At 43.1% G+C, this 17,058-nt stretch overlaps 1 protein-coding gene across 1 annotated transcript; it reads left to right on the top strand.

Annotated features, from left to right (window-relative positions):
* Positions 1–90: 90 nt before the first annotated feature.
* Positions 91–16,861, top strand: HAL (histidine ammonia-lyase; the record flags this gene model as incomplete). The annotated part of the gene is made up of 20 exons (XM_080392646.1): positions 91–2,565; positions 3,004–3,064; positions 3,238–3,265; positions 3,560–3,634; positions 3,733–3,805; positions 3,890–3,956; positions 4,140–4,177; positions 4,257–4,382; positions 5,820–5,959; positions 7,834–7,881; positions 8,618–8,765; positions 8,848–8,943; positions 9,074–9,132; positions 9,965–10,045; positions 11,536–11,601; positions 11,714–11,879; positions 14,311–14,445; positions 15,387–15,495; positions 15,600–15,669; positions 16,712–16,861. The coding sequence occupies exons 1-20, from the start codon at positions 2,319–2,321 to the stop codon at positions 16,859–16,861; spliced, it is 1,983 nt and encodes a 660-aa protein (XP_080248772.1). The 5' UTR covers positions 91–2,318.
* Between the last annotated feature and the right edge of the window lie 197 nt (positions 16,862–17,058).

Here is a 17,058-nt window from a genome sequence, read left to right as displayed (position 1 = left end):
CTTTGTTGTGGAGAAATTCTTATTACGGGTCTAAGAGGACTACAAAAACCTAAACAGATTTCAACCCCCTATGTATTTTCAAAGCTTCTAATTATTGCAGGGGGGCACTAAAGCCCAAGTCTTTCCATCCTCAGCTTGAATTTTTTAATATTTGCAATTTTTAATCAATTCTGGACATGCTAATATAACAACTTAGAGATAAGTTTAAAAACTTTAAAAAAGGCTGTTATCCTTACAATTCTTGCAGCACTTCAAGTCAGTGGTTTAGGTGAAACTGTTGTGAATACTGCCATCTGTAGATTGGTTTTTGAAGTGAGTTTGAAAGAACTGCTTTTCCTGGAGAAGATCAGTTAGCATTAGATCTGTTGACACAGATTTAGATCTGAGAAACCCCTATATTAAGGAGTAACAAACAAATAAAAAGCACTGGTTTAGAGGAGGAAGGTACCAAATACATGGCAAAAGGCTTGGATGTAATAATACCACTTCAGGTGGGTGTGGAGAGCCTACCAATCAATTTATTTCTGTTCTAAGTGTTGATCAGTATAAGCTTTCAAGTAGATGAAGTTACGTACTTTACCATAATACAAATAAAGGCATGAACATACCTTGTTGGATTTTACCAATTTGAAGCATGCTGAGTCCTTCCATTCAACTTTAACTTATGTATGTCTAAGTAGTTTATGTAAAAATGATAGAAAAACTAACTCCTAGCCGATTGAGGCTCAAAAATCAATTTAAATACTTTCTATGAATATTGTGATACTCAGTTTTTAATAAACACAAGAAAAGACTGGCTTTTTTGGGAACAAAAGTAGTGTCATTTCCTTGTGTCTGAAGAGCAGGCTTTCTTCCTGTGTTAAGGACCTAACGAGCCATTCATTCCCTTCTTGCTAATCCTCTGAATGAGTGATAACTTCTGCTGGAAAACTCACTGAAAATAATTCTTCTATATTTCAGGTTAGAAATTTCTTTGATGTGATTCCAAAATCTAACCAGGTTTCTGCTACAGCATCACCTGATTGGGGATTCTCTCGGGTGGGGCTCTGGTAGGAGGAGGAGGGTATCTGGTGTTAACAGGTTCTGGTTCAAGCTGTCAGATTGCAATGAGAACTCCTGTGCCTTGTTTTAGAAATGTTTTACATTATTAGTTTTGTGGCAACATTTTGTTGTAAAAGCCAATCTATCATATATAGTGATTTGGCAGTTGGAGTTCGTGCTGCCAGGTAATTCTGGCTTCTTGCTGTTAGAGCTGGGAAAAGAAAAAAGTGATATGCATGGCTTTTGGTAGCATCCTGCTCTGCTGGGGCAGTGTCTCCCACACAGAGACTCCCACCGATAGGTCTTGAGTTAAAATTCCTTAGAATAGTTCAACGCCAGGTAAGTGCTCTTCATAGTATTCCCTTTGCTGGGAACGCTTTTGTGGATGGCATGGACTACGAGGTGTTACTGCTTTGTCTTTAAAGACAAAAGTATTTTCAGCTTCAGTGCAGACGTGGTTATTGCTAAACTGTTCTGGCACCATCTAACAGATACTTGTCCCCATCTTTTCCTCTTCGCATCTGCCTGCAAAAGGAGGATGATGCAGCAGCACCAGGCTCAGTAGTGTGCAGGTGTGGCCTTATGTTTGTTGCTACCTGTTCTAGCAGCATTTTCCAGAGCATAATGAAAGGGTAATGGAAATTCATGAATCTTTTCCTCACCTACAATACAAAATTATGTTTTCAAACTTCAGCATGGGACTGAGCAAAGTGGGCCTGCTTTTATCCTGCTCTGCAGAGATGTAAAAGTACTATAATACATTCTCCTTTCAATCCTAGCAGCCACAAACAACCCATAATAATGGGGTGACTTTCTTCCAGCCCGGTCCCTCATGCAAGTCTTCACTACTGTGATCTACTGCCAGGTGACAGCTCTTAACTCCTGCTAAACCCTTCAGTTTTTAGGACAGTTGCATGTCAGCTTAGTTTGATTTATTTATCTATGCTTGGTACATAAGCTCCAGCTCCTGGATTTTCATTTATGTATTCCTGAGGTGATCTTTGGAAAAAAATTCCTGTGGCAATGGTTGGGGGAGGGGGTTGCCTTTCCATGAAAAGGGTGTGCTCCCTGGGTTTGGTTTGGTTGGATGAAGTCAGCCACGTACATGGATCGTGCTTATTTACAAAGGTGGGGATTTTGAGGGTGGATTTTTGCCTCTGCCCAATTGCAACACTGGACTCCAGCTGGACACTGCTCTCCAGGCCATCGCGTGGTAAATGTAAGGCTGCTGCACGCTGCAGCCCTTCTTGGTCAAGGGACAATTTTGGAGAGAAAGCATGCCGAGATACACTGTGCATGTCCGAGGGGAATGGCTGGCAGTGCCGTGCTTAAGCTGCAAGAACACAGTTGGGTGGCTGGGAAAGGAAGCTGTGAGACGGTACATGAAAAACAAACCTGACAACGGGGGATTCGCCTCAGTGGAAGAAGTAAAATTTTATATTCGAAGGTGCAAGGGACTTGGCTTGCTGGATCTTGATGATACTGTGGAGGATGCTCTAGATGACAATGAATTTGTTGAAGTTGGTAAGCAAAACCTCAAGCAACACATTGCAGAGTGATTGCGTTGGCGTCTGGGTCAGCAAACTGGCTTAGTTTATCTAAAATTGTATCTTACATAGTATCTAACAATTTTTATGGAAAAATGCCAAAGTGTTTTAAGAATATGTAATTTTTAGGAACAGAACTATGCAAGGTTTAGAAGGTACAGGATTCTATATACACCATCTGTATATGATGTCATATATAGTATATGTTTGGGTTGGGCTGTTCTGCTTTTGCCTTTAGAGTACCTTAAATAAATATATACTCCTTTGTTATTTTCCTGAAAGCACATAAATATGTTCAGGGCTGGTAACTGCAAGTTAGAATTCTTACTGCTGTGTGTTGTAATGAAAAACAAATCAAATTACGTGTAGAATGCAATTTAATCCCATTTGTGTTTATTCTGCATATTTCTTCTAGTTATAGAAGGAGATATAATGTCTCCAGATTTCATACCATCTCAGCCAGAAGGAGTTCATTTGTATCCTTTTTTGAGCGTTTTGTGAATTTTTTATAATTCCAGATTTCTAATTTTCTAGATTTCTCTGTTCTTTTAGAGTTACTCCATTCTTAAAACACATTGCCAGCTGTAATCAAATGGTCACTATCTGTGAAATCCTGTCTGCCCTCTTTTTTCCTTTACAGAACTTTCAGATATAGCAAATACCGAGAACCAGAACAGGTAGGAATTGCCAATGATTTTACAACTCAGTAACGAATCCTGCTGTTCACCAGAACATGCTGAGAGCTGAGCCACTGCAATGTTCACAAGAGCAGGGGCTGTTAGATTGGCTGGGTCTAGGAATCCAAATTATACTGTGCTTATTATGTTTTTGTTAGCAAGTTCCTGTCTTACAGGTAAGCATGGGTAAGCTTCCTACGATTGATGAGTTTTGATACTTTTTTTTTAATTCTGATTATTAAGCAACTTTATATGTATACATATCCCAAACTAAAAGATGGTTCTTTGGTGTAGTATATTTCTTTAGATGGCAACAGCTTAACAACGGAGGACTTGGTCAATTTAGGAAAGGGGCTCTACAAGATAAAGGTAAAGATTCTGAACAAATGCAGCTAAAAATTACATGTTTATCTTTCTACAGTTAAATAACGACAGATACACTAATGTTTAAACTACTCATGTTTTAGCTTACGCCTGAAGCTGAAGCAAAAGTCAATCAATCACGAGAAGTGATTGAAAGGATTGTAAAGGAACAGACGGGTAACTGTTTTTATCTCTGACTATTAATTGTTTAGAAAACTTCATCAGGTTCCCTCCGTAACCAGCAGTGTATGTTTCTTGCAGTTGTTTATGGAATCACCACTGGATTTGGGAAGTTTGCCAGGACTGTCATCCCAAACAGTAAGCTGAGGTAAGTTGTGTGCATGGCTTTCTCTGTCCTTTCTTTTCAGCAAGGGAAGAGGGAGCAGTTCAACCCTGTACATTTATACTCTGTGGTTAGACGAGAGGGCTGCTTGCTTCAGTATTTCCCTGTTTTGTGCAAAATAAAACGTGATGAGATTTATTTGAGGTTTTACATGTATTTTTTTCATAGGGAGCTTCAAGTGAACTTGGTTCGTTCGCATTCTGCAGGTAATGAGAAATGGCTTGATGTTTCCCTTTGCTGCTGCTGTTGGTAGTGGGTTAGTAACCAAGAGGGTTACTGTTCCAGGTGTGGGGAAGCCTTTGAGCCCAGAGAGATCTCGCATGCTATTGGCGCTGAGAATCAATGTCCTAGCAAAAGGATACAGTGGAATATCCCTAGAAACGCTCCAGCAAGTTATTGAAGCATTCAATGGTAAAAAGATGTTTAAAGAAAATCCCCTTTTGCCTTTTTGTTTCTCTTTCTCATTTAACTGTTTCATTAAAGGGTATAGCACAGTAGGTCAAGCTACAGATGTTGGTCTTTCAACTTGGTAAGACCAGAGCTTGGCTGTACAAGTTTACAACTGGAGACCATTCCTCTCTTTAAGAACTTGGGATATGAGAAGAACTGATGGGAGAAGCTGAGAGAAAGGGATGCAACAGGCAGAAGTTTGGGAAATGAGCCTCTGAGAGGTCAGGTTTGAGACTAAGCTTGACCAAGAGCATGACTCTTGACTCTGGGCAGGCTCTTCTACAAGGGCTCAAATCTCTTAACTTTTGTCCTGTTGGGTGTGTGCTGATGTGTGTGCCACCGTCATTAGGGATGCTGGGATTTGTGGCGGGGCGTGGGGGTGATTTCCATGTAGAAAACTGCATGTGCTGTTGTTTGCCAAGTAGACCTGCTTGAGCAGCACCTGCTATTGTTAGTAGACCCCCTGAGACTTACACGAGTGTTTGTAAGCAAGGGCTACAAGGCAGCCACACAGAATTGCACAGCTAATCAGCAAGTCAGATGGCCACAGGTGTTAAAGCTGGGTGGCCTTGCTGGACGCTGCAGCACAGAAACCAAAGGGGTGGCTGTGCTGTTCGTTAGCAGATGTCCATTGATGGTCCCTCTGCTAAAGCATGCCGGTGCAGCAGTGATGAGCAGAGAACACCCTCTCCCTGTGTTAGAGTGTTAGCTTCAACTTTCCTTCTCTTTTTTCATAAACCATAGATTGGAAGGTTGTTGAGGCTATGGACCATGCGTGGGAGAAGAGCCGTGTGCATATACTTGAGGCCCAAAGATTACAGGCTTTGTGCTGCCCTCTGTTACACCACCTTCCTCCTGCAGTGGGTGAAGGAGCTGCAATTCAGTGTTTAGCTTTGCAAAAGCAGAGAAGCAGACTGGTCCCTTCCCTGCTTTTTCTGCAGTTCCCTGGACTCCATTTCTTCATTTCCACTCATTCAGTGCTCAGAGGAGTAGGATGGGGGCAAGAGGGCTTGAAGATGGTTTCTAGCAGTAATCCAGTGTTTAGCAGGAGGTAGCTTTGTCCACACCAGATGGTCACCCTGCAACAGAGAGCTGAGAGGAGTGATGTTTTACCTGCCTGGCTTATGTGGCTGTAGATGCAATTGCCCCTGGCTGTGGTCCCCCCATTCTAAACCTAAATGCAGAACTAAGTGCAGAAGGGGGTTGATTTCTTTATAAACTGCAGCTAGCCTGTGAGCAGGGGCAAATCCCAGTCTGCGGCAAGAGTAGTCATGTTGGTGCCATTGGCTATGATCGCAGGATGTTAACTGTGACCACATTCATGTGCTGGCTTCTCTGTTTTCCGTGGAGTGTATCGAGGGGAAGCTCTAACAGGAGTCGTTTTTGCTTTCTTTGTAGCGTCCTGCCTTCCTTATATCCCAGAGAAAGGGACAGTTGGAGCCAGCGGAGACTTGGCCCCCCTCTCTCATCTTGCTCTGGGATTAATTGGAGAGGGAAAGATGTGGTCCCCAAAGAGTGGCTGGGCTGATGCTAAATACGTAAGATTCCTGCAGCTGATTGCTTTTTTCTGCTTGCTGGCTCATTTGCCAAATTGCATGTAGCCTTGAGAGAAAGAGCTTTTGTTCAGATTAATAACATGTTAAATAACATGGATTTTTTTGTACCAGTTTGAATTGGGACTAGGTTGCCTTTGGCAGCTCATCCTCTACCTTGAGGAAGGTGGATCCATGAGAATGGAATAACTGACCTTACATGTCAGTGGAGCAGCTATGTTATTAAGTCCTAAAGAGGTATCATGCTATAGTATTGCAGTACAAGTTACCACAGTAACATCACTTAGGACCTGGAGAGAGGGACAGGGTGTGATACCAGCTATGAAAGAACTATTACTGTGTCTTCAGCTCTATGAACATCAACACTGTTCCAACAAACCCAGTGTCACCTCACAAATTCAAAACTTCAGATGCTGAGGATGACTGGAGATTTATTGGAAGTGGTAACTTATCAGTAAAATTTATACTGATTTTATAATGGCTTTAAGTGAGTACACAGGTTTGCACATTTAATTTTTGATAAATTGACTAGCATTACAATGAATGATTATGATGGAATTAATTTTTAATTAATTGTTATTCTGTCACAAATACATCAGTAGACTGAATTAGTGTTGCATATCTCCAAGTCTGGCCCCTTCAGTTTTTCATGTTCTGCTACAGCTATCACTTCAATCCAAGAATATTTGAACACCAGATTTATTCATGGATTGATAGCTGTACCATCACTCTAGGCTGGAGAAGTACTGAGAACTACACAAGCAGAGGAGTAGGGAGGAAGCAGGCCAGTGTGTCCTGGACCTTTAGGACCAGAAGTTACAGTTGTACACCTCTGAGATGTATTACCTCTTCAGTTGGAAAGGTTGAGAGGACTCTAATCAGAATCAAGGTTATACTGTCCCTCCATTTCCCAGAAGAGCAATTGCCCTATAGAATAGGCATGTGTAGAATAAACTGAGGAGGACTCCTCTGTCATTGGAGATTTTCTGTAGAAAAGGTTAGGGAATCACCTATAAAGGAACAGTTTATGCCAAGCCAAACCTGCTATGAGGCAGGGTGTTGGCAGAACTACCTTCCCAAGGTGTTTCCAGCCTTCTCTCCTCTTACTCTCTCCCATCATAGAATCACAGAATGGTTTGGGTTGGAAGGAATCTTAAAGATCATCTAGTTCCAGCCCCTGTGCCATGGGCAGGGACACCTCCCACTAGACCAGGTTGCTCAAAGCCCCATCCAGCCTGGCCTTGAACACTTCCAGGGATGGGGCACCCACAGCTTCTCTGGGCAACCTGTGCCAGTGCCTCACCACCCTTACAATGAAGAATTTATTCCTAATATCTAATCTAAATCTACCCTCTTCCAGTTCAAAGCCATTCCCTCTTGTCCTATCACTACATGCCCTTGGAAAAAGTCCCTCTCCAGCTTTCTTTCAGGCCTACCCCCACCCCTTAGCCTTCTCTTCCTTCTCCAGGCTGAACAGCCCCAACTCTCTCAGCCTGTCTTCACAGGAGAGTGCTCCAGCCCTCTGAGCATCTTCATGGCCCTACCTCACTCCAACACCTAAATACACAGTAGGTGTTAATATGCTGTGATGGTATTTCACTTCAGTGCTCCTGCTGCCTTCTTTTACTGGCACTGGGAAATGAAGCGTTAGTTTGGAAGCCAAAAAATGTTGTCCCTTATTTAGCCCAGCAGAAAAAAAAGCATTTTAAATGTTTTGATACAGAACTCTATTTCTCCCATCACTTAAGGAATTTGTTAATATTTTTATTTATGGACACAGTTAGGATTTAAAAATTTTGGTAATTGAATTACTGAAAAATATTTTTCATTGATTCTGTTGTCATTAAACTCCTCCACAGGTCCTGGAAGCCCATGGTCTGAGACCAATTGCCTTGAAACCAAAAGAGGTAAAAAAGTATAATGTCAGCTGATGGAAAACAAGCACAGTCCGTCACTAGTTGCTTCATACTTACAATTTAAGCATGAAATGAATTAACAGTTGCTTTAAATTAAGCTCCAGAAGGATATTAATGTAGTATTACCAGGAGTGGGATTCACTTCTTGTAGTGTCACCCTACTTGACTTGAAATGTCAGACCCGTACTTGGATGTTTAAATTGGCTCTGTAGTTGGTGGAGAGACAGGCGTCTCCAGAAAACACATATATCACCCTGAAACAGCTGTCCAAGAAGCCTTCTAAAGGTACCTATCTGCCTTTTGACCATAACAGGAGCTCAGATGACTGACTTGAACTAGGTATCTGAATTCTAGATCATTAAAACTAGGTGAGATGGTTTAACTAATAACTTAAGCAGAAATAAATATAGCATTCCACTTCCAAAGAACTGAAAAAGACTACAGATTTCCTGTACTTTTCTTGCTTAAGCTTTAAATAACGTGAAATAAACCTCTTGCTTAGAATTACTGGAGCTCCAAGGGTGTATATAAGTGACTTAGTAGGGTCATGAACACTGACAATTTACATAGCAAAGAGTCAAACATTATGATTTCAGGATGATCCAGGAAGCCGAGTGAAGGTCTGTAACTCATTCATGTGAGAGGAAAATTATCACAGATAGGGGAGTTGTCACAGCGTGTGGAATAGCTGCAAGGAGTTTGCTTAACGTCTGCTCTCTTTTTGAAGGGTCTGGCTCTCATCAATGGGACACAAATGATCACCTCGCTGGGATGTGAAGCGGTTGAAAGAGCCAGTGCTATAGCTAGACAAGCTGACATAATTGCTGCCCTCACACTTGAAGTCTTGAAGGGTACAACGAGGGCCTTTGACACTGGTGGGTGCTGGGCTGTTCCTCTCTGTTTGCGTAACAGTTGTTGACACGAGAGGCAAAACCTAACAGTCTTGACTTGTGCTAGATATCCACGCAGTGCGCCCACATCGAGGGCAGGCTGAAGTGGCATTTCGATTCAGGTCCCTTCTAGATTCTGACCATCATCCATCAGAAATAGCAGGTGAACAATCTCAACCATCACCCTTCCAGGTTACCGGGACAGGCTGGGTTCTTCAACCGTAGCCTGTATGCTCAGGTTCCTCATGGTTATGTGAGGAATACTTGTTTTTTTCCTCCCTTGTTCCTTCTAGAGAGCCACAGATTCTGTGACCGAGTGCAGGATGCATACACAATGCGCTGCTGCCCTCAGGTAAGAACTGACTTTTATTCCCTTTCATAGCAGTAGATAAATGATGGGGAAGCTCCTACCTCAGAAATACCGTTATGTGCTGTCTGACTCCATTAGAGGAAGCCATTTTATTTTGCTTCTCCCTCACTTTGAAGTTAGTGTTAATGGAGACTTTTCATTGATCCTGTGCACACACCCATCGGGCAGCATCTAACACAGCTGTATTCAGTCTGGAAGAGGCCAGGTGTCAGAAGCAGGGGGAAGGTGCTGGTTTGTGTTTTTGCAGGCTTTGTAGGACATTTCTTCTGCATTGATGCTAGGACCATGAACTGGGGAAAGGTGTTTGCAGAAGCAGGCAGAGTGTAGTACCTCAAACATACTGGAAGAACTCAATCCTATGAGTTTTAACATGAGCAAAGCTATTAAATCAGTCTAATTAATGGAAGATAATTAATTAATGAGAGGTTCTGTTTTCTATGTGGACTTTGTAGGGCTACTTCTCCCCTGATAACAGTTCTGCCACTGATTAAGTATCTTATCTTCCATTTAGGGTAAACCAACCCAAACAAAGAATGACATATTCAGATTCCCCTTTTAGCACTGCTGCCATAATAATAGTAAATACAGTCTTTCAGGTGTCTAGGATGGGCAGTGTCCCACACTGGTGCTCCTGATTTTAAGAGCAAATACAAGACTATCTTTGTGTGTGGATGTAAAGAGCAAATCCAAGTCCATCTTCATGTGTGGATGTAGAGACTGAGGTGATGGGAAAGAGGGTGCCTGCAGCTCAGCGTTCTGAAGATTAACTAAGTGTAGATACTAAATTCAGGTGCTAATGTCTTTTTTTTTCCAGGTCCATGGAGTTGTAAATGATACAATTGCTTTTGTGAAGGACATAATGACAACTGAAATCAATAGTGCCACGGACAACCCTGTATCTTTTTGATGGCTTTATAACTATGTAATTTTTTGCTTGGCCTTTTTTATCCTTTTTGTCTATATAATTATTTGCATAGGAGGCAAAAAAAAATCATAACTAGCTTTAGTCAATAACTGATTTGCTGCAACATCAACCTCTCTTCCTTTCCCCATGTCTGCATTGGTGCGTGCAAGTGTGTTGGGGCAAGGAAATCACGTGTGCATATGCTTTGGTGCATGTTAATGGTTTCCTAGATTAAATTCTATACACTTATAGTGCATATGTAGATAGATGGGACTTGGCAACCACATGGACGTAGACAGATGGTGACTTGTCATATGAAAATCTGTTGATGCCGAATGAGTGAAACCTGCACTTACAGAGCAAGATTTGCACTCAAGTCAGGGCAGGCAGACAAAAGACATGTGGCTGGTAAGCCTCATCGTGGCTCAGCCGGGTAAATTCTGTGCACAGTTCTTGCGCTAGTACTGAGCGAGGCTGGGTTCCCCTCAGCCGTGTAGTGATCCTATATGTAATATCATTATCAATTGCTGATAAGCATTACTGTTTGTAACCTGTCTAATATTGTATCTGCCATGGATGTAGTCAACTGGCTCTGTTATTAGATCAAAACTTGATATTCAGACAAATTATGTAAATATCTATAATGAATATGAAAGAATTTGAAAAACAGATGATGTTACCCGTAGTTAACGAAACATAGCCTTGGGAGAAGGGATAGACACCATAAATCCGTCAAGCTGGGGCGTAACAAGATAAGCGCAAGGAGAGCCAAGTGGTTAATGAGACCAAACAGAAAATTACTTGAACTATTTGTAAACTATCCAAATTAGCATACTACAAGATCCCCCTCGAGGAAAGCAAGCTCCCTACTAATAAAGCCCCCTCCCCACTGAACATGCGGGGTGAAAAAGAGTACTGTACCTTTAAATGGAGGTGAGGCTCATAAGAACCAATGAGAAATATATGTGACTAAACGTAATTGTAAACAATTGTTCAAAATGTATAAAATGTTTTACTGTGTTAAGAGGTGGGCTAGCTTTGTGGATGTACCACCTAGCACCCATCTCTGTGCAGACATGCAGTAAGTGATATCTCAGCTCTGTGTGTGAGACTGGCTCTTTGCACAGTGAGTAACAAACTCCGTTTGTGAGACAGCATTGGAGAGAATATACCAAGGAGCTGAGAAACTATGCTAGGGTCTGAACATGTGTTTCTTTGCACCCCTCCCCACCTTGATCAGAGACCTCATTTTGTGTAGCCTATTTGGAAATACACATGTCAAAACTGTATCTGTAGATCTGGAGAACTGAGATTGAGTCTTCATTTTTTTAAAAGTGAACATGCAGATGTAACATAATGTGCTTGCAAATAAAAGCCTATTAGTACAAACATTCCTACAATTGAGATATTCCAATTATTGACAGATCTCTGTCATGTAAACTATATTTCACTCATATTTGTGCCTTAACTTCTCTGTCAAGATGGTGTTTGCTGAAAGAGCAGAGACTATTTCTGGAGGAAATTTTCATGGTGAATATCCTGCAAAGGTAATTAAGTATTTGGAGAAAAAAACAAACAAACAAACAAGCCCTTTAGTTTCTGTTTGGGTTTTTTGATTGTTTCTTCTGTCATTTGGTTTAATAAGATCTTCTTTTATAGGCTCTGGACTACTTGGCAATTGGTGTGCATGAACTTGCTGCAATTAGTGAAAGAAGAATTGAGAGGCTCTGCAACCCCTCACTCAGCGAACTGCCTGCATTTTTAGTCACTGAAGGTGGTCTGAACTCTGGCTTCATGATTGCACACTGCACAGCAGCTGCCCTGGGTGAGTGCTTGAGCAGTATCATCAAGAGAGAAAGCTAGAAAGACCCAATTTATATTGAGGCAGTTGTAATTTGATAGTAGATACAAAGGCATCTCACTCCTGTTTTCCATCTTTTCTCCACGTGCTTTGTGCTGTCTGGCTGCAGAGTTTGAGTGGTGAGTGCAGCTGCAATTATTTTAGCTCAAGGTTCTTTATTCTGCACTGAACCCATGAGCAAGTTTAGTGCTCTGAGCAGGCAAACCCTTAGGTGGACTTTGGTGGGGATGCTTGCCTGCTTGAGTCTGTATGGGATTTGCAGGGAGTGCTCTGATTTACAGTCACCGTCATAAGAGCTCGGGTTGAAATCTGACAGCTGTGTACACAGGAGCCTGCAGATCAGCTCAGTTAGGGCTGTAATTAACTGCAAACACTGCATGCAACACACATACATCTGTCGGAGCTGTTCTGCTGAAGGTAGAACCTGCTAGAATAGTTATGGTCTGTAAGCAGGTGATAGCTCTTTCCCTCACTTCTCACCAGCATGGGGACACCACTTGTCTCAAAGCTGGGCCTGATACCCTTGGTAGTCAGGGTCTCCATTTAACAGCCAGGTCTGTACATCAACATCAGACTCCGCAGTCCTCAGGAGACTGGAGTTCCCAGAGATGGTTTTGGAAGCACACTAAAAATAAGCATTAGTACATTTTTCCTCTGCTACTCAATGACTAAGGCAACAAGAAGCCTGCTGGCTGCTGGGATTTTACAGTTCGTAGGTTCAGGAAAGTACGAGCCAACATAAAGATAAACGTGCTATGAACAGAGGGCAAGTCATAAGAGATGCAAACAGACAAAGGAACAGATGATGTCAGATAAATGAGTAGATAAACATCCTGCAGAAAAAAAGCCAATGAACTAAATTGATACAATAAAGGTACCCTGCCCAGAGGCCATTTTGGGAAGTGGGACTGGAAAAGGAGCTGAAGTGCTTGTCCCCTTCAAAGACTGGAAACTTTTGGTTTGGCAGAGTTTTGGATAGCTTCAGGCCTTAGCTGTTGCTTGGCTTCAGGTTTCACAGCTCACTTCTGCAATCTGGAGCAAAAGATTCTGGGGCCTTTGTGGTCTCTGCTGCAGGGAATGAAAATGACAGCTCTGCTTCCTAACTCATCGCTGCACTGGCACCAGGAGTCTATGGGTTAAAATCATCTTTCCCTGGTCAAAATACCCAGGAATTTATCTAAAAGTGAAGTCAGAGCTTTTTCCTTTTCTCTTTATTTTTTTTTTCTTTAACAAGGTATTACTAATAGTTTTAAGGTCTCACTGCCGGTTTCTAAGGTGTTTGTGTACCAGCTAACCAACTCCCAGGGTTAATAGATAAAGCTGCAAAACATTTGCAAATGTTTTGCAATGCCACTGGATGTGTCTCCCTTTCTCACTGGTAGCACCGTGCCTGCCGGACCAAACTGTTTGCAGTAGCCACACGCAGTCTCTCTGGGACCTGCTGTTACATGCCTGAATGTGCCAGCTGGGATCTGGCCCTGGACTGTGTCACTCCAGCCTATTTACAATTGGTGTCACCAACTCTCTGTTGCTTTCACTGCTTTTCTGAAACCCCTAATTTGGTGAGGGTGTCACGCAGCGTCCTCTTGGGGTTCAGAAGGAAAAGTTCTGTGTGCAGCCGGAGCACTGAATACAGACTTTGTTTCTTCCCTTCTAAAGAGTGATTCTCAACCTCAGATTGTCACCGGATGGTGCCTATAGCCCTTCCTGCAGCCAAATTCTCCCTGCCTTCAGGTGCAGCTTGAGAGACTTGCTCCAAGTCTCGCAACTGGCTTTGAAAGCCAGAGCACTCCCACCCTCAGGGGTGTGCGTGCCTGGAGGAGGGTCATGGGCAGCCTTGTAGAGAGGCAGGGAGGGTGGGAGAGGATTTGTGTCCTGCTCCCGCATCTTCCTGGAGCAAGTTCTGTAGGCGCCTCAGCTCTGATGAGAAGAGGCCAGATGTTGAGCTCTACCCTCTCCTTGAAGCCAGGGGAGGGCCAGTGTCTGTGACCGAAAACAGAGGGAACCAATGCTCTTTTCAAAGAGTTGCCTTGGAGTGACAGGCAATACCAGGCTTGTATTTCAGTTGTGCTGTCCATTCTTTTTCTTCTTTTCCATCAGGCCTTTGAGCCAGGGCAACCCAATCCTGGTGTGGGGGGAGGAGCGAGTAGTCTTTCTACATTTGGTTAATATTTGCATCTGAGGATGGATACTGGTTACTGTTTTCAGAGGCAATAAGTAGTTTTCAAGGTGTTTATCACAAATTACTCAGTCCGGGTAAAAAATGGATGCATCCTCAAAAGAGGAGCAATAGTTGGACCTGTGGTGGTGGACAGGCTCTTTGCTCCAGGTTGGCCATTGGTTCTGCTGTCTTGTGCCTATTCTGTCCTACATTCATTGCACTGGATTTTTGCAGTTTCTGAGAACAAGGCCTTGTGCCACCCCTCTTCGGTGGATTCTCTCTCAACCAGTGCTGCTACAGAGGATCACGTGTCCATGGGAGGATGGGCAGCCAGAAAAGCTTTGAGAGTTATTGAACATGTGGAACAAGGTAAAATTAAGATGCTGATTTCCAGACAGACCTTATGTCTGTCACTAGACAAAGATATTCATGCCATTTCTCTGTATTTTAACAAAAAAGAAGATAATGCCATCTGAAAAAGCTATCTAAAAATATTATATAAAGTACATATTTTTACAAGCATTTGGATCTTCCTAACAGAAATTAGGTAAATCTAGCATAAAGTGTTTTTCATGGGAAAAAAACTGCTTACTGCAGGACACTCGGAAAAATTTTCCTGTCTTGCTTACAAGGACAGATTGTTCTCTTGCTTTGTATTTATTTATTTGGCAGATGGTGTCCTTAGCTACAGATGTCAGCTGTTGGTGGAAGAGCAGAGTAATACATGGCACACAAATACTGAACTCACTTGCCTACTTAGGTTTATACATCTGAGTGCTCTGAAGACTTAGTTCTGTAGAAATACATTTTTCTGTGCAGAGAAACGAGTCTGAGAAACACGCTGACAAACAGTGTGTCCTATATCCAGTTGGCTCACTCAGTTCCTTGGGTGAATTGGCTTGTGAAAATGAGGAACTAATGACAATAATGATCAGGTATGAGATGTGCAGATAGTGGTGTAAACTTCTCCAGACAGAAGAGTCTCTTCCAAAGCTCTGTAATTTTACTGGTGCTATCATGTAGGCTCTTGCAAGCTTCATAGGCAGAACTTTTATAGCTCAGACCCCTTTCTACTCAGGCCTAAGGAGGTTTTCTGATTTATGGTGGTCATTGATGCTGGGCTGCCTTTGTGGGGTGTGTGGATCCCCTGCTCTTTTCACATTGCCTGAAACCATATCATATTAGCCAGAGCAAACACCAGGGATAGCTTTAAAAGGGAGACCTCGCCTTGAGCTGTACCTGCTGAAAATCCCTTTTGCTCTTCTGTTTTCCTAGTTCTGAAAATCCCTTTTGCTCTTCTGTTTTCCTAGTTCTGGCTATTGAGCTGCTTGCTGCCTGCCAGGGCATTGAATTCCTACGCCCTCTGAGAACGACAACCCCATTGGAGAAGGTCTATGACCTTGTGCGTTCCGTTGTGAGGTAAGATCAGATAAATGCCTCCCCCAGAGGTTACCCGGCTGGAGCCTGGGGGCCGGCAGTGGTGGTTAATGTTTGGCCAATGTTCACCATGTGTCTCGTTACAGGCCTTGGATGAAGGATCGCTTCATGGCCCCAGATATCGAAGCAGCTCACAGGCTGCTCGTGGAGCAGAAGGCAGGTGTTGATTTTTGGCACATCTGGTAGGACTGTCCTGAGGAGCACGCTGCAGCTCTGTTTTGGAAATACCTCTCCATGCGTTTAGTGGCAGGCCTCGCTAAATGCACTCTTCTGCCTGGGGTGAACCCAGCAGATCCTCTGCGATTTGCTTTTCCTTAGTTTTAGTGGGATAGATTTAGAAATCAGTTCCTGAATTTGCCCTGTGTAATAAACAACTTTAAATCTGGCAGGGTCCAGACATGGGTCCAACTTTGAATTGTTTGAGAGCAGGGTCCTATAACCAGAGATTATAGGTCCAGAGAAATTGGCAATCTTTCCAGATGGTGATCCTGAGCGTTCCCCAGCCTTGAGGCACTTGGGCATGGTCTGGAAGCAATAAGAGGATGTGCATGAGGGGATAGCAGTGGTGAAATGTTTGTGCAGCTATGGGATCTATCTATTTTATTTGTTTGTCAAATGTAAATAACAGAAGAATTGAGGAGAGTAAGCAAATGGGAGAAGAAAACAAGAAAACAGCTTGCTTGCCTTCCCCCCCACCCCCCCCCACCCCCCCGCAGCCCTTACAGGAGAAGAGACAAAAGAGACTGTATAACATTTTTCTTTTCTGCCTTAAATCCCAGCTGCCAATCCCTCCCCTTTTTCTTTGTCCGTGTCAGCTGGCATTTTGCTTCGCCATCTCCTTCACGACCAAGTGGTTTTACAGCAAGTGACAGTGATCCTCTCCCAACTATTGCACACAGAGCATTAACCTAGTAACAACACAAGACACAATGCTTTCGCCTTGTGTCCCTTCACCTTGTCCCGCTGGAGCTTTATCTTTTCCCATTCGCTGTCAACTGCATCCACACATTCATCCCTAAACCTCGCTCTGCCTGCCTCTCTGCCTCTACTGATCGCGTACAGCGTGTCTGCGTAGGTCTGTAATTCTCACCTCCATCCCGATAACTTTTCTACAGGGTTTCCTGGACTTGTGCACTGATGTCTTACCTGACTGACTGTTTTACCCCTGACTCTGCTGTTTCACTTTCTTGTTTCACAGGTGTGGGAAGTGGCTGAACCATACATTGAAAAGTACAGGAGGGAACACATCCCTGAATCAAGACCCATTTCGCCAACAGCTTTCTCCCTGGGATCACTGGAAATGAATATGGGTGTCGGTCATGACCACAGGCATCAGGATGAACTTTAAGAGTTGTGGTCCTCTGGTAGAGAGCAGATCCTTTCCAGGACCTTGCCTGAGGGTGGCCGTTCTACTCAAACTCGGTGTGGTTTCCCCAAGTGCCCCAAAGGACCTGACTGTTTAGCCTAGGAGCTCATACAGATAGTAGAGAGATGGCTCACTAGTCTCCTCACGCGTGAAAGACAGCTTTGTCATGATAGTGTGGT

This window comes from Falco punctatus (genome assembly GCF_963210335.1).
Source record: "Falco punctatus genome assembly, chromosome: 6".
NCBI classification, from domain to species: Eukaryota; Metazoa; Chordata; class Aves; order Falconiformes; family Falconidae; genus Falco; species Falco punctatus.
The sequence above is the reverse complement of the archived record's forward strand: the minus strand, read 5'-3'. Positions and strand labels throughout refer to the sequence as shown.